The 22,073-nt window shown below is 41.1% G+C and overlaps 1 protein-coding gene and 1 long non-coding RNA gene across 2 annotated transcripts in view; one reads left to right on the top strand and one right to left on the bottom strand.

Annotated features, from left to right (window-relative positions):
- PLCXD3 (phosphatidylinositol specific phospholipase C X domain containing 3) overlaps positions 1–18,845 on the bottom strand; it is a 76,721-nt gene extending 57,876 nt beyond the window's left edge. The window contains exon 1 of the mRNA XM_027635321.1: positions 18,687–18,845. Within this exon, the coding sequence (XP_027491122.1) occupies positions 18,687–18,789 (103 nt within the window). The 5' untranslated portion in view covers positions 18,790–18,845. The remainder of the gene's footprint in view (positions 1–18,686) is intronic.
- LOC113943480 lies at positions 18,178–21,823 on the top strand. Its single transcript, XR_003526338.1, has 3 exons — positions 18,178–18,296; positions 19,849–19,934; positions 21,466–21,823. It is a non-coding gene; the product is annotated as an uncharacterized LOC113943480 (long non-coding RNA).
- Positions 21,824–22,073: the final 250 nt, after the last annotated feature.

The following is a 22,073-nucleotide window of genomic DNA, read 5'->3' as shown; positions in this document are numbered from 1 at the left end:
AATCGGTTTAGGCCGTGTAATAATTCCATTTAATAGACTCTGCAGCAACTCTGAAACCTTGTACTAAGATGAAGTGTTTTTTCTGGAAAGAACTCTCACTTTTAACAGATTTCACTTCTCAATCTATCAGTTGTTCTAGCAGTCTCATTGGTAAAAACATGCAGTTTAATTTCAGGCTGAATATATATGGAGTAAAAATGACATTTATATTTCACTTCTTGACTATCTCCAGAGTATGCTGTGATAGTTATGTTCTTACCAGAGAGCCATTCTGAAAAATCACTGCTCATATTCTTTAATCAGACTCAGAAACATTTTCATACCCTGTAGGAAGAGACAGTTCCATCAAAAATATGACTCTCACAGGGTCTCTAACACTAACCTTCTTCACGGTCTTGATGTAGCAAATGGTCTCCTCAGGATTTCATAATTTCTAGTATCAGAATAAAGTGTGTCATTAAAAGCTTTAAAAGGACAGCTCATGGAACAACTTATGGGACATCATCTTCAATTGACACTCAAGGATACTGAGACTGAAATTAACAGGCAGAGTAAAGATTTCAGCTTCTTCTCCAGTCATCGCCAGCTTCCTCTTCCTCACTTTTGCTGGGGTAAGCAATTGCTCATCATTTGCTCATGGTGCCTTGAAATCCTACTCTGTGACATACTAAACGGCAATACCCTCTTCCTAGGCAATCAGAGAGCTGCGATTATGGAGCACAGCACAGTCAAAATACACTTTTGTAAGAATGATACTGCCACATACCTGAACCTCGAACAGTCTTTGAAAGGCATAATGCCTTTAAGAGGGTAAAAGAGAGGATTGTATTAGGGATGGAAGACCTGTTCAAGTAGAATGAACAGAGTAACAAATACTGTGGTGATTGTGGAGTTTTGGCTTGGTTCTTTCTTTCCTTTGCAGATACAGGAACAGCTCAGAAAGTCATCATCACTTTCTAAAGGAGAAGCTCATTATTTGGTATCATGTGGGCTCCCTGACAGGCACAGCATTTTAACACACACATTCAGAAACTGTGCAAATTGGAAGTAACAGAAATTCTTTTTAAGTATGTATTTTTACTAAATATGTTTCAAAGAGGGAGACACTAGCCTTTTTTTCCACAGAACCAAACCTTTTGTTTGTCTTCATCTTACAGAAATATTTCTGCAACACAAGACATGACTAGCACCCCAGAACCACAAATGGAGAAGCCAAATTTTCTGTCTGGATTTTGCAGAGGTTAAGGAGGAAATGCTGCCAGAGAAGCAAGGACATTTAGGTAGTACCCAAAAATAATGGTTCAGTCTGCCTAGCTCAAGTCTGAGGGGAAGTGAACTGCAAGGCAGCGCAGCTGTTAGGTAACTGCCCTGTAAAGTATCTGGTCAGGTGTCTCCAACAGCCCAGAGACAGCCAACCTCAAAGTATCACTGTATCTTGAAAAGTAATATTGCATTTAATTGTTAATATATTTCCTGCTTTATGTTTTTTTCTAGGATAGAACATGCTTTGATTCCAGCAAATAATTAAAGCATGAATTTACTTCTCACCTGAGTTACACAAATGACTAATTAAGGTTCAATGTTGTTTTCATCCTCCAGTTTAGAAGAAGATAATTTGCTCCTTGATAAGTAAGGATTTCTGCATAATTATCAGGCTGTAATTCAATTGGCTGAGGCTTTGCCACACACACACCTAGACGCAGGCCACAGGTCACATATCTTGGCTCTTTACCAGTCAGAGCTACTCACCACTAAACCTCACCGAAAAGGAGCACTGCATTTTGGCAGTTTAAGATGCCCCCTGCAGAGAAGAGCTCAGGGAGTAAGTCAAGCCATGTAAAAAATATTCACTCTTTCAGCACTTGCCCAGGCTTTTCAAGTGGCATTGGAAAACTAACCTTACCTAGGCACTAGCATCATGAATACTCATAGAGCAACAGTTTTAGTAACTCAGCCACAGTTTTAATTAGCAGCAAACCCATTTCCACTACCTCTCCAAATTTGTCCCTGATGAAGAAATATAAACACATCTTAATTGCTACTCTCTAAACTACTTCTTCTAAATACTTTCTTCCAGAACATAATCTCAATTAAAGAGAAATCAATGAGGCATAGATGAGCATTTTTCATTTCTTAAGAAGTTTCTGGAAGTGTTTTGTGGAGAGTTCCCTCATGAGTAAACCACCACAGACATGCTGCCAACCTGCAGCAGGCAGGTGCAGCAGCTGCAACCTGTGCAGATGATGATCAGGGCTCCTGGAATCCATCTGACTTTATTCACATGCAGCATAATCTCCCCAAAAGGCTCAATGCTGGAAAAGAAGGGAGATTTGAAGACAGCTACAGGTGATGGTGAAGATGGTCAAGATGTAACTTCAAGACCTCAACAGCCTTATCCCCCAGCAGCCCCAAAGTTTTTTACACATGAACTACTGTGATTTGTAGCTCATTATTGACAATGAGGCTGGTTGAAAAAGACCACATTTCAGTTTAGGTTTCCTGAAGAAGAGTAAAGGATGGGAAGAGAGGGATGCTTAGGTTGAACAGGACAGCCACTGGGTATCGTGATAACTCTGTTTATCAACACCCTTCTAGCTACCAATGCAAAGCACAGCACTGTGAGGGCTACCATGAGGACATGAACTCCAGCTCAGCCAGACCCAACACAGCACTCTTTCCAATCCATGTTTAAAGGAGCTCAAAGGCTTATACCTCACTTTTCTTTAAATCACATTAAAAGTTCATCCATCATCCATACATCTTCCTCATGTCACCTCTTGCTGAGCTCAGCTCATTTTCCATGTGCTCCACTAATGCTCACACTGACACACTATCTCAAGGGCCTTTATCACTGATCCCCCAGGGATCAGTGTTGGGCCCAGTTCTGTTTAATATCTTTATTAATGATTTAGATGAGGGGATTGAGTCCACCATAAGCAAATTTGCAGATGACACCAAGCTGGGGGGAATGTTGATCTGCTGGAAGGCAGGAGGGCTCTTCAGAGGGACCTGGACAAGCTGGAGAGTTGGGCTGATTCCAACGGGATGAGGTTCAACAAGGCCAAGTGCTGGGTCCTGCACTTTGGCCACAACAACCCCCTGCAGCGCTACAGGCTGGGCACAGAGTGGCTGGAGAGCAGCCAGGCAGAGAGGGAGCTGGGAGTTTGGATTGACAGGAAGCTGAACATGAGCCAGCAGTGTGCCCAGGTGGCCAAGAAGGCCAATGGCATCCTGGCCTGGATCAGGAACAGTGTGGCCAACAGGTCCAGGGAAGTGATTCTTCCCCTGTACTCAGAGCTGGTGAGGCCACACCTCAAGTGCTGTGTCCATTTCTGGACCCCTCAGTTCAGGAAGGATATTGAGGTGCTGGAGCAGGTCCAGAGAAGAGCAACGAGGCTGGTGAAGAGACTCAAGCACAAGTCCTGTGAGGAGAGGCTGAGGGGTGGCTGTTCAGCCTGGACAAGAGGAGGCTCAGGGGAGACCTCATCACTCTCTACAACTCCCTGAAAGGAGGCTGTAGCCAGGTGGGGGTTGGTCTCTTCTCCCAGGTAATTATCACCAAGACAAGAGGGCATGGTCTCAAGTTGTGCCAGGGGAGGTTTAGGTTAGATATTAGAAAGAATTTCTTTACAGAGAGGGTGATCAGACACTGGAATGAACTGCCCAGGGAAGTAGTGGATTCTCCGTCCCTGGAGAATTTTAAAAAGAGACTGGATGTGGCACTTAGTGCCATGGTCTAGTAACCGCAGCGGTGTTGGATCAAGGGTTGGACTTGATGATCTCAAAGGTCCCTTCCAACCCAGCTGATTCTATGATTCTATGATTCCCAGCTTTCATTTTCATCTGTATTTCCAATAACCATGAATCTCATTTACAGCCACACCAGACTGCCATCTCTATGTTAAACATGATGTTTCTGAGTATGTGGCTAACCCATGCAGTGGTGATTTCCTCCCACCTCCCTCACCTGTGAAAATTCTAGCCACTGCCACCCTCTAAGTCTCTTCCTGAACTTAACATGTTTTAAATCACCCTTCTGGAAAAATAATTGCCTTTCAGTTTATTTTTATCAAAATGAAGTTCATTTCTCTGTGATGCAATACAGGCTTACCATTCTTCTCATGTGCTTCTTTCAGTTGCTATTACTCACATATTGCACTAAGGAGCTTGTTCTCATCTAGGTTATTAATGAAAAAACATTTAAAGAAACAGGACCCAAGCACTGCAGTAATGAAAGCACCCTGTCCACAACCCAGTTTTACCTGTTCAGTGCTGTCTTCACCTGCAAGTTCAGATTGATTGGATGTAAACACTGCTACCAAGATTTATTGTAGTCTTTTAACAAGTATCATACACAATGGGAATAACAGTAAAGAAGTTTTAATCTGTTGTTTTGCCAAAGTCATTAATCAGCCCCATCCTCCACCGCCAAAGAAATTCCTTGAAGCTTATTTTTCTACAGTCATCATGAATTCACTGTCAAGAAGAGCAGCAAGAAGGGTGTAACAGCAGGCACAGGCGTACTGGCAAACATGATTTTAGGGCTTCAGCAATTCCATATCCTGATTTAAATTTGGCAGCTATAAAAAAAGAATTCTGTCAACAGTTTTCACTTTAAATATCCTAGCTTGGGACTCAGGAAGTATTTCAATACTGCAAAATTGCTTGATCTCAGCACAGAATTGTCAGAATACAGCCCCACTCGACTGTGAGCTTGCAGAAACCTTTTTCCTGTATGGTTTATCACTCCCTTTACTTAAACTTCACAGCAAATTCTGTCACTACAACATTTTTTAAAGGAAGGCCTGGGCTGCAATGGTATACAGGGGTTCTGAGAACAAAATTTACTAGATAGGAGTATTGCCGCCATACATATCTTTGGAACATACGTGAGAACAGCAGAAGTAAAGCAGTCTTTTCAGAGCCCACAAACAGACTTAGCAGCTGGTGAAATGCCTGGGTATATCCCGTTATTTAGCAGTAAAATGTGGGGTTTGTTACTGTAAACTTCAGTTATTTTCCCCAACAGCAACATAATTAATGTGTCCCCTGTGCCCCCTCTTTCTGAGCACACATTTTCCTTCACTTTTGATGAAGTTCTGGATGCAACGGTTTGCAAAGAGATGGAACCAAATCTAGCAGTGCTCAGCCCCTAATGTCCAGACAGGGATTTTGGATGGTAACCTAAATGGCTTGTTCACATCCCTCCAGCCTTCAGTGTATTTATTCCCCTTTCAACATTATTATCTCTCGCAGGATTTTGGGTGCATGGATGAAAATGCTGATGCCTTCATACTTTCAGGCAATGTTTAGGAGGCTTCCAAGTGCTCACACCTCAGACCTCTCCCCACCAGAAGACATTAAATACTACAGAAATACACAACTTGCTCAATAATCTTCACATGAAGAAAAAATCTCACATTCTGGTTCTTTGCACGGGCACAGGACACAGATAAAACCGGGTGTGGTTCACAAGCTGAAAGGGGAAGAAGTGCAGCTGGATGGCACCAGAGAACATTCAGCATAACGTCGAGGTGGTGTCCGCACGTGTGACACTTAATGTAACTCGGAATATGTTGCTAGCTAGCCTGCCCTTCCACTGCAGAGCTTGCAAACCTCCCATTTAGCTAGAGCTGCTGTAACATTGTATTTGCTTTTCAAATGAGGCCAGAAACCTCATCTTCTCCAGTTTACCTTCTAACGTATAGAGATCTGCCAAACCACTTACAGTCTGGTCTCACCTCTGACTGGTCCTGCTTTTCAGAGAGCACCTCAGAGATGGGCACTGTGATGCAGTGCTCCCTGTGCCATCACATTTGATGACTAATGAACATGTGTTGCTTTCCTGTGAGAAATGTTTCCTTTCCTTGTTAGTATGACATAGTGCAAACCACACAAGTCTCACGTGCAAAACATAAAAATCTAATGTGTCAGCTGCCATGAGAAGCTTTGGATACCTTCTTTGTCCTCTATGCTTAGGAAAAATTAAGATCTACAAAACTCAAGTTCATTTTCTATTCCTGCCTCACATGCCCCATTTGAATCAAGTAATTTAGTTTTCTGGTCAATAAAACACGGAACTTTCCTGTCATAATATAGAAAATGAATCCTTTACAATTTGCATTTAGTGTGGAGGTTATGCAGATGGTTAAACGATGCACACATTTTCCATGCTCTGACCATTTCTTCTAGAGCAGCTTTACGTATACATCTTTGGCTCTATGTTCACTTCACAGAACCTAACATCTCCCTCTGGAAGCATCAGGAAAAGCCAGAAGTCAGAAGCCCTGTACTAGACCAGCCACATCACCAATTGTTAGTGTCTTCATATGATGACACTGTGAGAGCTGTCTCTGCTGCACACTTTGGATGGCCTAATGTAAAAGTCACCCAGTCTGATCAGTTGCACTGTGATGTCTCAAGGATCTCAAGCTCTACTGCTCTTCTCAGTGTCCAGTCCAGGCATCAAAAAATCCATAAATCCTTATCTTCCATTCAATACAGAAATCCATGCAGTGTTTCTCTCTCATTCTCCCCAGCATTGTTTAAACCACCTGTTTTCCAACTATCACACATTTAGCAGTACAATAAGAAAATCCATCCAAGATCAGAGACTAAAGCAAGAGGATTGGTCTTATTGTAAGAAGCTGTTCACAAGAGATATGATGAGCCTAGGTGTTCCAGGGTTTCAAAAAACTGAGCAATACTGCTCTTACGGAACAACCATATGCAGCGCCAAATACACCATGAACATTTTAAAGCCTTTTCTTGAAGAGTATCTTCTGTTTCAATGTCTGTCTCAATTCCAAAGTAATTCCAGAAAAAGATCATTACATCTGACCTGGGAGACAAACCCCAGAAATTTCAACCTTTACTTGTCCCAAGAGTTCTTCAGACTTCAATTATATTAATATCTTAAAAGACAGTTTAATAAGAATTTGAAAATAAGCCAGCTTGTTTTTGAAATATACAGGTCTAGACATTAAAAGATATTATTATAAATAAATGTTAATTCATCATATTTTCCACAGTAAAAAGGAGCAAGTCTGTGAAAGGCCCACTAGCTCAAATATCAATATAATATAGATCAAACCCAAAATATTACCTAGTGGTATTTCAGTAGGGCACTGTCTCAAAATATTCAATTAGACTATGTGCTATTTCCTCCTCTTCTCTACTTAAGGCCCTGATCTAGCACTATTAGTCATCACAGTGTTGATGATGTCAACAGACATCATCTGTCAGTTGACTGTGAAATGCCATAGGTAAAATCCCAAAATCTGATTTTCACTTTCTGTTCTACAGTTTATATTTAGGTCATAAGGAAAGACAATAGAACTTTTTGATAGAATGAAATCGTAAAGCTTGTGATTTTTTTCACTTTGAAGATAGGTTATTTTTTCTTTCATGTAGCTATGTAACAATGGTTCACAAAGATTTCAAGCAACATAACATCTACTCTTCTTTCTGACAAATGCGTTGCATTGCGTATTTTAGAGGGCCATATTTAAGCTCATCATCTAACAGCATTGCTTTCTTCAGCTGCACAGAGCAATTTATTCATCAAGTGCTAACTGAGGCAGACTTAGTTATAGTCTGTATAGTGCACAAAGTAAAAAAAAATTAGTGTAACTGCTCGGATTTAGTGACACTTCACACAGATCTGCATTTACACATAGTGTAAGGCAGTAGAAAACTAGAGCCAGTCAGACTAATGTCAAAATTTCTCCTGTCAGTGAGTGAATCGTGTTATCCAATAAACTCCTGAAAACCAAACAAAAGAAAGAACCCACCCAAGCCATGAACTGCGTTGAACTTACACAAAAAGTTCACTTCAAATATAATATTTCCCTTCTTTCCTCCTGAATCTTTCCTGGTTTGCCTGTAAGCTGGTGTAAATTTTTAGAGCACATTACTTTGTCTTACATAATAACTTGCAAGCACTGTTCTAATCTAGTAGGGAGACAAACAGGACTGTTATCCTATTCCCACCTACTTTCAAATGTGATTTCCATGTAGAATACTACTTCTCCATATCGGTTTTGGCTTTACATATTCTATAAGTATTTCTGGCCTGTATCCCACACTTAAGACACAGTTCAAGTAACCCCTGATGGGAATTGTGATGTAAAAAGGGATTGCATTTTGCTTTTTGGATTCTGTGGTCCAGGAACAGCATGCTCTTAGACAATGGCAATTTCAAAATGAAAAGGCATTATCTCCCACTTGAGTTGGAGAAGCTGCTTTCAAGGAATTAAGTTTGTTTATCAGCGCTTACGAATACCTCTTGAAATATGAAAACACTTAATTATTAAAACCTTAAAATGACAACATCATCATCTTCCTTCTCCCTGATAAAATTCAAGCTAATTCACAGCCTAGGATAGGTGGTTTAAAGATTAAGAAATCTTATCTCTCTTAGGACATGGGAAAGCAATGCCAAAGAAAGATAAAATCCAGTTCTGAAAATTACACTGGTGGCTTAGTGACTTACTTGAGAAACAGGCTGAGCTTAAAGAAGTCACCACAAATGTTAGTCCCCCTAGGGTAGGGAGCACAATGCATGTGATTCAGAAAGATACGTTTCCTTTAGTGCAGACAAATGTAGATACATATGGATTGTAAATAGCCAGAATTTACTGAGCATTGGGAGAACGAAAAGGATGTCCAGACATACCCCTACACCTCTGCAGTGGTGGTGTTCAGGTTCCATCTGCTGCCCCCAGCGTAGGTTCTGTTGCTCTAACCAGTATCTAGTCAGTGTCAAACCCCCAAGCAGCTCCAGAAGCAGGGACACAGATTTGTCCCAGTCATGTCTCTCTTGTCCCAGTCATGTTCTCCCATCATGTCTATGTCACAATCCCTCTTGTGCCCTCTCCCCTCAGCATTACAAGCTCTGTATTCTCCAGCAGCCATGGGGAACCAGCAAAGTCCCTACTCCAGCCTCCTTTACACATTAAGGGGCATAGTCTGTGAGATCTTAAAAGCTCTCCCTTGAAGCCTGCTGGCAAAACAGGCCATCAGGTTATACAACATAACTTGGATGGTGCCAGAAAGTCCACAGGGCAGAACAGTAAAGGGATATATGTAGGGGGAGTATCCCTTTATTCTCACCTTGTCCTTAAGCCTTTTCTGTACACAAACCAGAGATGAACCAGAGCCAGAGCACTGAACTAACTGCACCTTTGATCTCCTTCAGCCCAGCACTTATCACTCTGGCCATAGATTTTCACTTTTGCAACAACCAAACAGTGTAAGCCTGGCTCAGTTTAATCCTCCCTGTGTTTACTTGTCCAAACACGAATAGGGCTCTCCTGTAAAACTGAAGGCACTTTCCAACAACAGAGGTTGGTTTTGTAAAGGATGCAGCCACACGGAAAACTGTAAGAATTCTGTGGTGGACAGAGTACATTAACATGGAGCTAGGAGCTGAAATCCTAAAATGGACCACACCAACTACACCTTCCAGTGACTTATTCTGAGCCCTGCAGAGCAGGAGGATATGACAGGGCCAAATACATAATGGCCCAAAAGCCAGTCATTTCTCTGCAGTACCACCTCTCCATCATCCCAAGCTTTAAAGGAAGTCAATGCTGGTTTTACTGGTTCACACTCACACTGTTTCCAGTCAGAAGAGTCTGAAGCATTTTCAGCCAGTGCATTAAAACTGATCTTAGAAATCCCAGTTTTCTCCATACTCCACACTGTGATTTCTAATGGGATTCCCGCCTCTTGCACACTAAAAGCAACAGCATTCATTTGTACATATGCTGCTCTTGTCCTTCACAGTATCCCTTGGCTTGTTTCCCCTATAATACAGCTACATCCAAGAATTACTGAAGCTGGCTTGTTTTTTCCTTATGTATTGTCAACTTATAAAATGTTCTCCAAAACACTCAGTAGGCGCCTGCACTAAATAACACTTGTCTAACGGCACAAGTCCAGCTCCCTCTCACAGGAAGAGCCTGTGCTACCAGATAAGCCTTGAAGCATGTCTAGACATGTATTCCCCATCCCCATGCTGGACAGCAGTTTTTTGAGGCTCTCTCTCCTACTTGAAAGCATAACAGCTATTAACTTCACACCAGAAGCAGAGTAAGCCAGAACTCCAACTAAGCAATGCTTTGCAAATTACAGTTCATCAAAACTGAGGTACTTCTGAGCCACTGGAGAAGCTGCATTTCAGTCCTGGAAATGGTGAGACAACTATACTAGCCAGGGGAGAAGTTGAAGCACTAAAAAAAAAAAGAACCTCAAACAACAAACCAACACACAAACATGGCCCAAAACAAACAATTCCAGGCTTGGGTTCACATACTTAGATGGCCTAAGTAGTCCTGAATTCAAACGTGCAATTTGTTGACCAAAAAAGTACGCCACTGACCTCTGTGGTGTATTCTCACGTGTAGTAAGCACAGTTAATTCCAGCTGCACCTGCTGAGAAGAGGTTCTGGGGATCCAGTGAAGCAACACCCTAAAAGTGCTTTTTTAGTGCAGTGAGGATGCAGAAGAATGCAGACAAACATAGCACCTGCTATTCAATGTCCAAGTTAGATATTTGTCTCTAGGGAACTTCTAATGAACACCCTCCTCCCACTTTTTGTGGCAGAGGGTAACTGGGGAATTTCTGTTCAAAACCAACTTCATCCAACCTCTGCTAACCTCAGTGTACTAACTAATTATACACTTCTACTGCAGTGCCATGCAGAATGCCAATGCAGTCCTCACTACTTCCCAGCAATGGAAAAAGCAACTACCAGGTGTCTTCTGCAGTAGCTTCAAAGTGACCTCCTGATCTGCCCATCATAGACATATGAGTCACTTCTGAGGTGCAGACACTTCAAGTCTGAGGGAATCAATCCAAAATTCTCACATTTTTGGATCACATGACAGGAACATGCATTTTCACACATGAGATACAAGGGATACCACCTACCCAGCTTGCACGACTTATGAGGTAGCATGTGCGAACATGATCTATACAATTAGAACAGTCTTGTAAAATTTGACAACTTCACCAGAAAGAAAGACTAATACCACAACAGGAAATGTGTTGGGATTCCTGTAGTAGCGACTAGAATCAGTACATGCTGAAACTTCTCTCCTGACAATCCAACTTTTGGGTAGCATTCACACGGCTGGAAAGCAGCACTCCACCAAAAGTTGTTGCGAGCTTTGCAGTGTAAAACAAATGCTCTTTCTCCCAAAGCACAGCCCAGGGATCACTGAAATGTTCCACAATCCATGGAGCAGACTTCCTAACTCAGCTCCCCTCCTGAGAGAAAGGCCAGCCTCACATCAGCGGTTTTGAGATTACCCAGCCCAGTCTACAAAGAAGAAAACATGGCAGAGACTTCTAACAGCCTTCATAAGACCATTCAGCAGTGTCAGTTAACGAAAATGCATCAAACTTTTCCATTTCTCTTCTACCCTTCAATGGCAGGCATCTGAATGAAACACCAGAAGACAATTCCGGTCACATGCTGGTTCAGAAGATGTACAAACACACCATTTGGTTTTGGTGTGAACACCCAGACTAGTTTGAAGCATGTATTTTTGAAGCATGTATTTTGATGGTTAAAGTTCCAATAACAGGATCTAGGAAAACCATCAAGCTAATAAACTTTGAGGCTCTAAGACATCAGTTTGATTGCATAACTCATCTATTCTACCTTTTTCTACTCTTAGTTAATCAACCTTTTGTAATTATAAAACAAAGTTGCATGGCTGTCAAAGTATAAACACATGCCAAAGATTTTACAGGTTTAAAAAAAAAGTCTTCTATTAAAATACAAATACGTTGTGGATGACAGCATGACAAGAAGGTAAAGCATAAAGTATAATCTTCAACTCACTGGGTTTTGTTTTGTTATTAAAAAAAAAGGCTACAGAATTTACTTAAAGCCTACATTAGTTCAGTGCCCTTTATTCTGGTTTTTTAAAATTACAAGCAAAATTTATAATCCAGTAAACTTCATGGATAGGTTTTCCCCTCCATAGCAGCAGCACATGTCATATATCTCCAATCATCTGAAACATCCGAAGTGGCATGTACAGAGGGGAGCAAATCCTGCAACCACAACAAAGCAAATCCATTTTTTCTTCCCATCCTTTCTCTTTTTCTAGCTATTCTGCAACAGTTTATTTCACAGTTGAAACACTAAGTATTTAAGCATGAGATATGTGAGCTAACCAGATTAAAGAGATTAAATGAAGCAAAGATTAACTTTATTTAATAGGAAGAGAGATGGTTTAAAAGCTGGCTAAAAGAAGCCTCTGAAAACAGCTTTAGCAATTTGTTTAAAAATTAGACCACGGTGAAAACAGTTAGATGGTTTTAAAATAGAAATCTGTACTTTCTAACAAGAAATAATATATTTTAGCCTTTCTGTACAGTTACTGACTGATACTATACAGCTGTTCAAAACAATGGAGAAGATCAAACCAAGGTTTGCTACAGTAGGTCAAATAAAACATTCAGCTTTGTAAAAGTTTAGATTAAAACCCAAACCACCAGATTTTGAACCACTTTTCTTTCAAATTATATAGTTTGCAGTGTCCCATAGGCTATAGTGTAGGGATTGCACAAGGAGATCTGTTCACAAAAGCACCCATAATTTGTACCTACTTTGAAGAAAAGACAAGATGAGCATGAAAGCTATTCCCCCGGGAACTGGCTGCTCTTTGAAGAGCAGAACTGTTAAACACCTATCTGTCTACTATATTTGAATACTATTTGTAAGTTACACATAATTAATTTCTAAATAAGTTGCTAAAATTTTAATTATTATCTCTATGCAGAGCAGTAGAAGAGATTGCATAGCCCTCCTAGGGGTCTTAAAGTTACAATCTTCATAACTTTGTCTACTTTGTACCTGCATTTTTAACTACTTGCACTGTTGAATGTGTCTGAGAATCTTAAAATCCAAGTATATTTTGTATGAAAGACACAGTTCAAGTTGCACTACAGTAAGAACTGCAGAAAGTTACCAAACATAAAACACATAACACCAAACATGAAGTTAAAAACTGTCAGAAGGTAAGGGCAGTCTGGATTTACAGAACAGCCAAGAAATTTTCAGACAAGACATAAAACAGCAGTTCAGTGAGTTGAAAAGACCGAAATAATTCCAGATGGCAACAAAGCTGTTCCCTCTGTTGCACCTGCCATGGTGGCAGGATGCGAGGCAGGTCAGAGAAGGCCGTTCTGCTGGAACTGAGCCGCAGGAGACAGAGTGGACAGGGACTGTTGGATTAATAAACAGCCCCTGTGGGGAAACCAAGCAAAGGCAGCTTCGAATTACCTCTGGTCGCAGATGGGCAAGTAAGCGAAGGGCTTGAACTGTTTGATTTTGTGGCAGTGTGAGGAACCAAAGAGCTTCATTTTGTGTGTGCTAGAAATATGTCGCAGCAGGAGAAATTAACAGCGAATGCTGCAGGAAACTGTATCACAGAAATATTTCTGAAAGGGTTGAAAATGACACACTGGTGTGTGCAGGGCCAGCGAGAGGCCATTTTGGGAGAAAAATTATTGATGTAAAGAGAAGAACATGAACAAGGAGGAAAAGAGAGATCCTAAAAGAAGTTACGAAGGTCAGATGTAAGGATCTTTGCTCATTTTCTGACCAGAAAATAAAGCATAAAGTACTTATTTCTGATAGAGGAACACCGAAAAACTAGCGCAGCACGCACTGAAGAAAGAAACAGCTCTTCCAGATACTTATATGCATGTCAAAAGCTTAGGGGTGTCTTGCATGATGGGCTTATTTATAAATTTACCTGCATCATCAGTCCACAGTTCTAGACAGAGCTCATTTTGTACAGAATCAGACCCTGGCACACAAAGCAGAGGTACTCTGTTGATCGCAGTGGACACACAAAGGTGAAACAGGTCCCAAGTGCTTCTTGAAGACAATCATTCTTCACTTTTAATCCAAATCCAAACCATCAGATGTTCAAGCTCAAAATTAAATAGCTTTCTAATAACATTTAAACAGTGAAAATGTTGTGTGCCTACGTAACCAACAAAGAAGAACTTCTAGCCTTTTTTAAGATGAAAGAACTTCCCCACAGGGCTGAGAAGTGTCTGTCCAAGAACCAAAGTAATCACTTGAAAATTTGCAAGCTATTACAAGTATTCAAAACAGAGTTGTTATGTTAACTCAGCACTGCTGTTATTCACAAAAATGGCTAAAATATTCCAGCTACACTAACACATAAGCTTTTCCCAAGCCTCCCTATACCATCTTCCATCTTCTAATACATCTTTGACACTGGCATACATGCTTTCTTTTTGTAAAATAACTCCCTATGAGGTCTTGTTTTCTTTTCAAAGCATGACAGTGGAAAATAGAAAATTCAAGTCACAGAGCTTCCTTCTGAAGATGGCTAATGGTAAAAAAATTCCACCTGGTAACAGTTTTTTATTTAAGAAGAGCCAAGTTAGCTCTGCTGTGTCTAGCAGTCACTTTCCAGCTGATGGGCAGAGAACTTTATATGTCAAAATACAAACACAAAAAAATTTAATCTGAAAACAAGAGATGACAATCAGATCCTGTGCATTCCTTTTAAGGAACTACATTAGCACATTGGCACATATAGCAGCCAAGCTGGTGTCACTGTGAAAATAAATGGCACTGAGAATTGTGTTGCTTATAGTGCATCCTTGAGCAATAAGAGAACATGCTGAGGTCAGAAGTTTCATCTACTCAAAGAAAGCAGAGACCTCTCCTAGGAAACAAAAGCCTGAAGAACAACTGTCGAAGTTATGAAATCAAGGGATATTCTGGGTGTTAAATTAATTCAGAAGACTTTACCTACACTATAGGAAGGACAGACATGTCTCTAGCACAGACTGCTCATACAACACATCTTAGGCTAGCACCAATTTTGGTGGAGGGACTAGTTACCTGAGGAGGTAAATACTCTTTTCCATGACAAATTATTATTATGGACTTCTCAGAGGCTTGGAAAATTAGCACCAGTGGAAAAAGGCAACATATATCACACAGATTGTTTGTACAAAACCTCAGACTGATATAAAATTAGATACATATTTACAGACTGTCAATAAGAAAGTTTATCGATCAGTAAGTGGATCAGTTCATGAGGAAATGCTGCCTACTCACGTCTATTTACTGCACTGCACATAACTCATATGCTCAATCCAGATAAGAAGAGCACATTGACAAAGCAGAGCAAAAAGGCTCTCCATACCTCACCCTTCAGCCTCAATCTGGCGGCACAAAGATTTAAGTTCTATAAGCATGCCTTACCTACAAATACCTGTTTCTTATCCTGATCAAAGAGGCACAGGCACTGAAAAAGCTACATTCTGCCAACCACTGAAAGACATCCTCTCTCCAAACACCAAAATCCTCCATTTTTTTCTTAGCCAAAGTGTTGCAAGTTTAGCCAGGTAGATTCTTTACCACAAGAGGCAGTTTACAAACACTAGAAGACATACCCCTTGGCCTAAAGTCCCAGGAATATACCCTTTCAATATTCTAATTGTCATAGCAATAGAAGATTAGGCACGTGTGGCATTTTCTGGAAACTAAGGGACTATTTTATTTCCAAATAATGTATACTATTATTTCCTACTAGTAGTATCACTTGAGGAAAATCTGCCACTTGCAGTGTAGGAGAACATAGACATAGGCAGCACAATGAAAGCAGAAAACCTCATGCTATAATGCATCATCCTCATACTTGGAAGAAACTCAAATAGAAAAGTTTCTGATGGACAAGGCTGGCACACATTATATTTGAGACCTTGGCCTCATCTACAGGGTTTTTGGAGTTAGGAAAACAAAAGTACCTGGCTTGAACTCTGTAGAAAGAAATTAGTAAAAGAACTTACTGAAATAATACCAAAATCCAGCACTGACTACAAAAGCATAATTGGTGCTAAATAATATAAATTTGTGCCTGCATACGCCTGACAACTGACCAATAAAAAACTGTGATCAATGTTTTTAAATATACTATGAACAGAACACTCCTTCAAAATATTGTTTACATACAGTTATGACAGAATACTGTGGGTTTTGTGCCTCTCTTTACAACAGTTAAAATAAAACAAGCATGTCTGTGCAAAGACAACACAGTATATCATCTCAGTTCCAAGGACTCCTACTAAACAATGAAAAACATAGTGGTGATTTCTAATAAAACAACGTTTCTCCCTTGATACAGTGAAACACCCTCTGTACTGGAAAATTCATTCTAACATTTTCAAGTTAATTGTTTTCTTCCACATTTGCACTGGACCAACTTTTGGACTCTGGCTCCATAACTGAATTTCCTCCAGCTGAATTAAGGTCAAGAACAGTATTCATACTGTGCAAGGGAAGTTTAAATCCTGCTGGGGAAAAAAAAAAAAAAGGCAATGTAAATAAAATGCTATTTACATGATATGGCAGTACTTGTATGAATACCTTAGTACTTACACATTATTTTCCAAAACAGTTAAAAATTCATGAGTTAAAACTATGACAATTTGATATATGAGGGTTTGCATTTTACACATTCCTTGCATTAACTACTTGGACATTAGTTATATGTTAATAATTATTATGCACACACATCATTAATGCTCAGCTGTGGACATGTGGGAGAAAACTTTCAAATATTAGGAATGTCTGAAAGGTTATTTCTTCTTAAAGGATGAAAACAATCCCATGTTAGCCTTTGTAATTAATATTGTACATTTCCACACTGTATATTAAATATAATAATAAATCTAAATGTTAGAAGATAATATTTAAATTGCATTGATACCTATAGTCTGTGCCAGGCCCCCCAGTTGACAAATTCATAAGAAACATACTGCCACCCTCCCCATACGACTCTATTTGCCAAAGCTGGCATTTAAAAATGGAGACGGGCATACAAGAGGTTTGTGTCAATTTACACTAACAGAAGGACAAATTTCAAAGGTCTTAACACTATGCCACTCAAGTCATATAAGTTTTGCTGCTAATTTCACAAAAAGCAACCCTGTATTCATGGCTGTTATGTGAACAAAATCCTTCTCCCAATGTAAGGGATCAGTCTCTGCACTTAACAGCCTACAGAACTTGCCCACTGCTTAATGCTGTATTGGGATTAACTGGCTGCTGGAGGTTTGTTTTCTTTTGTTTGTTTGTTTTAATTTAAACATGTTAACAAGGTGTGAAAGCTTGTATTATTATTATTGCCAAAGCTCTGAGAAACGTCCACTCTCAAAAACTGCGGACAGTTTTCACAATGAGGCTGTGAGAATGTAACAGAGAGATCTTGGTGAGATAGATGCCCCATAATGCTTCCTTCGGTCAAGGAAGCCACTTAATGGTGACGCATATCAAAGGCAATTTTTTGTATCTAGAAGCAAGGAAGTTTGATCACGATGCCCTCAAACCAGGAAAATGTCTCCAAAACATTTAACCTGAGAAGCCACCATGAATCAGAAACAGACTCATTTCTTATCATAGCCAGTATTCAGTAAGAGTATTCTGCAGTTTGTGGGTTAATGAAAAGTTATTAACCAAAAGATTTTTACAGCTCCAACATAGGTTGATGTATCAGTTGAGGACGCTGGATTCCCATGCCTAAGAGGGACATAATTTTATACAGGATATATTCGGTCAACAGCAAAAAAACAATGTAGCAAGTAAAGTACTAGATACAGCTTGTCTAAACTACAAGAAACTACGACATATACTTTTAGAAGGTCACACCTGTGTTTAAATGAAACTACAGAAAACATCTTCTAGCAAATAGCAGCTGCAAATACATTGTCTTAATGTCTTTACTATCATAAAAATTCCTGTAACATGAGCGGCTAATACACAAAATCTTGCAAGAAGTGAACATTTCTCACGAGAAGCTTAAAAGGTATTAAAGCTTCTGCATCTCTCTAACGTCATTCCCGTTAGACACCTCAGAGAGGACGAGCTGCTGGTAAAGAGGTCTTGCAAAACGAGGCGCTCCCTCAAACCAGAGATCATCTGAATCAATTACTGGCTTGCATTCTGAGATGCATTTTGCCCAAGTCTACAGCTATAGTTAATACCCTACCAAAAAAAAAAAAAAAAATGCTGAGAGAGCAGGAAAGAAAGAGTTCATAGCCTGAGCACCACCACCTGCCATTTCTCATCTTATCTGAATTTGTGTTGAGATCGAACGTTTCCTGACGGCGACAAGGCACGAAGCCGCGCAGTGCCGCAGCCCTGCCTCCCCTCCCGGCAGCCGCAGCCCTGCGCCCGGCCGCGCTCCGACCCACCGAGACGCATAAGTTTACGAGGAAACGGGAGGTATGTGGCATTTCGGAGCTACACGAGGTCTGCTAATCGGGCTGTTACGCCGGTCTGGCGGTGCAGGAACAGGCTCCCTTCCCACCCTGGCTCCAGGTACAGCTCCCGCCGCCTTCCAGTCGGGCACAGTGCGGCGCTGCCGGAGCTGCGTCCCGCGGGAGCCTCTCCCTGCACCTGCCCCGCACGGCAGCCACGGAGCACCGCGGTAAGGGTCAGCCACGGAGCACCGCAGTAAAGGACAACCACGGAGCACCGCGGTAAGGGACAGCCACAGAGCCCCACGGCAGCATGGCAGGGGCGCGCCGCCTGCCCAGCGGTGTGCGCGGAGCACTGAACCGCGCCGAGAGCCTCGCTCTCCCGGCCGTGGGAAGGGCAGCAGGGAGCACCTACCGGGAATGGCCAGGTTGGTGAGCGGGGTGCTGTGGAGGCTGCCGGGCAGCGCTGCCATCCAGTCGGCGAAGAGCAGCTCGTTCTTCCCTTGCGATGAAGCCATCCTGCTGCCACCGCCGCCGCTCGTTCCAACTCGCGCGGCTCCGGTCCTGGCCCCAGCCCCGCCGAGCCCGGGCCCCGCCCGCCCGGTACCGCCTCCCCCCGCCCCGCCGAGCCCCCGCCGCCTCCCCGCGGCGCGGCCGCAGCGCCCTGCGGGCGAACTCGCCCCCTGTACCACGGAGGGAGCGGTGTCACGGCCCAGCCCCGGCGGGTCCGCACCGGGCACCAGCCGGCCCGCAGCGCTCCGGCCCCATCGCGCCCGCCCCGGGCCGGGCGGCGGCAGCAGAGCCCGACCGGGTGTCGGTGCCCGGGATGGCGTTCGGGGCCCCGGCGGTGCCGCCCTGCGTGGCCCTGGAACTCTGCGACATATCCCTGACCTCGGCCGTGGGTCGGCTGAGTGCCCCGTGGGGGGACCCGGCACCCTGCACAGCCTCGGCTGCCTCTGCTGCGAACGTCTGCTTTTGCAGCAGGTTACTCACATGAAAAAAAAAAAACAGTACACCTTAGTTGAACACTCCCGGGAGATCTAATTTTTTTGGCAATAATTTTTTATTTTCTTTTTGAGGATGATCCAAAGTACTATCTTCTATTCTCATTTCTAACCTGTCTTTGGAGAAGCGTTTTAATGTTGGCATAACAAAGCAGATCTGGCTGCCTCCAGATCCATGAATGAATGAACCTGGCAAAGCTCTGTGAGCCATTTTGAACTGTTACAACAAGCCTGGTCTTTTTGACTTCAATGTGTCTGAAAACTTCCATTTTTCATCAGAGGCGTTGACACGTGTGTAGAAGTTCATATGGTAGATCGTGGGAAACCAAACAGGTGTTCAGGTTGTAGGTGTCGGCAGCAGATCTGTCAAAAACAGTACCTGGACAGAACCATGACTGAGACAGGTTCAGTTTATCCATTCACCTTGATGTGAGCAATTCCTAGGAGGGTCAGCTCTGGTCCTGTATCCTCTGGTCCTTGTGTTCTCATTTAATGGCTGCTATAACAACTGGCTTTGGAAATAAAATTTCAGGGAACAACTAATAATAATTCACCTTTTTCTTTCTCTCTAAGTTTCCAGAGCAAGTATAATGAGAAGCTCTTCCTTCAACCACAAAATAAAGGAACAATTTCTTGGAAAGCGAGTGACTACTTATGAGGTATTTAAATAAAGGAAATTTTGCTGACTCACTTTTTGCAACAGAAATAGCTCTTAAGGTGGGGTTTGCTTGGGAAATGTGATCAGATGGTTGACCTTGGGGGAGATGCTGAATCTGATTTGAGCAATACATGAAAAACAAGAAGGAGAAAACAAACAGCCACCAAGGCCATTAAAGTTTTTGGAGTATTGCATCCTGCCTATTAAGATGCTAATCTGCTCCTTCCAAAATCACTGGTATTAGCAAGCATGATAAAAAAAAAGACAAACCCACACTTTGGACAGAGGACATAAATCCCACTAATGACTTTAAGGTGGAAGATACTACTTTACATCATCTTCAAAGAACAGGAAGAAATTATAGTTAAAAAAATTAAGATTTCTAAGGAGCATTCCAGTAAGGAGCGATGAATGTTTTTATCAACATGATTGAATCAAATCAGTTTAAGGGGCAAGGTTATGCATGAATTGCACTGGTTACCTGGAAAACTGCTGCTGAATTTTTATCCTATCCACTACGTGTTCTACTTTTTCTGAGAAAAAACTGAAGTATACATCTTTTTGAAAGGTTAAACATGTTGTTATTACTGTTGTTGATCTCTTCTGGTCTCTGAAGCTTTGGGTGTAGCTCAGAGCAACATAAAACAAATACCTGAAAACCCATGTAATTTTAAAAGGTATTAATATGTATAATAATGCCTAAAACTACCTCTCAGTAATGCTTTCTACTCTACTGGAGAACTGTTTATATCCCTCTGTGAGTAATTAGAACTTTTGTATCTTTTTTCTTTTTTTTTTTTTTTGATGCCCAAAGTAAGATTCTTCATAGTCTGGATTTTCAAACCATGGATCCTTTGCTTTGTGAAAACCAGTCAATTCTAACATGTCTCACACAAATTGTGTTTCAAAAGTTTTGGCTCTGTTTCTAATGCAGTGTAACTGCTAAGATAGCAGGCTTAAAATCTGTCATTGAGTCTCTATGAACTTGGGGAAACACAGGCTTGAATAGTTTGGAGAGAAATGGGATAGGAAAGGAAGCTTTTATGGCCCAGGATATCAGAAACATTTATACAGCAACCTAAGAAACATTGACTTGGAAGCTTTGACTTTAAAGAAAAAGGTAGTTTTGGGAGCCTTTCAGTAGTTTGAGACCTCAGAATTTCTCTCTGTATCTGCTTGGGAAGAGTTTAATTTAAAAAACCCTAAAATATTCTTTTATCATGATTGAAGGGCTGCATACTACGGTTTAGCTTGAATCTGTCATTTTACTAATTTTAACTGATTTATAAAAAATGGTAGCCTGTAAATCAAAATCAGAGTATCCATACAAACTTTTGTTCTTATTTAAAAAAATTAAACCCCACATTTTTTGTCAAATTACTGAAATCCTTACACATAACAAGTCTGAACTGTGAAAGAAAGTAGATCCCAGGAATCAAATATTTTAAAAGCTTAGGAGGTACCAGGTACAATGAAAATGAAAGGCAGGGCCAAGGTACAGAAAAATACCATCTTTGCTCTTTTATTCACAGCTACACTGACCTCACTGAAGATGCCATGAAGTGAAGGAAAATTGAAATCGTGCTGCCTGTTCATCATGTATTGTGTTCTCTCCAGTTTGCAGCTATAACAGTATGAATGAATAGAGGCACCTCTGCTTCCATGGAACAGCAAAACAGAGTAATTTAGCCAGTAGGAATGTCACTTCAGCACTCAAAATTAATTACACTGTTAAAAAAGACTTTCCATTGTTTTTATTTCCCTAAAAACCCCAGCATTTTAATGGTAAACATTCACTGTTACATTTTCTCATTTTAACAGTCAGATACTTTACCTTTCCATAAGTCCTTGGCATCTATTTTAATCATGTGAATAACAAAGGATCTTTTTCTGTAACTACAGAAAAAGGTAAAAGAAAAAATGACTTAATGTCATTTACAGACTTAACTACTTTCTGTAATTTTCCTTCTTTATCTGATTTATTTACTCTAAATCTATTGTTACTGAATTCAAAATGAGGTTCTGAACAGAAGAATTACTGTTATTTAAATATTTTAACTTTTACAGTGGATTTTGCTCCTGAGGTTTGGTTCTTCCTCCTTCTTACAGCCCATTTCTATTAATAGAAGTTTTTCAGAAC

This window comes from Corapipo altera, unplaced genomic scaffold (assembly GCF_003945725.1).
Source record: "Corapipo altera isolate COAL_440 unplaced genomic scaffold, ASM394572v1 61411, whole genome shotgun sequence".
NCBI classification, from domain to species: Eukaryota; Metazoa; Chordata; class Aves; order Passeriformes; family Pipridae; genus Corapipo; species Corapipo altera.
Note: the sequence above shows the minus strand (reverse complement) of the source record. Positions and strands in the feature narration are given on the sequence as shown.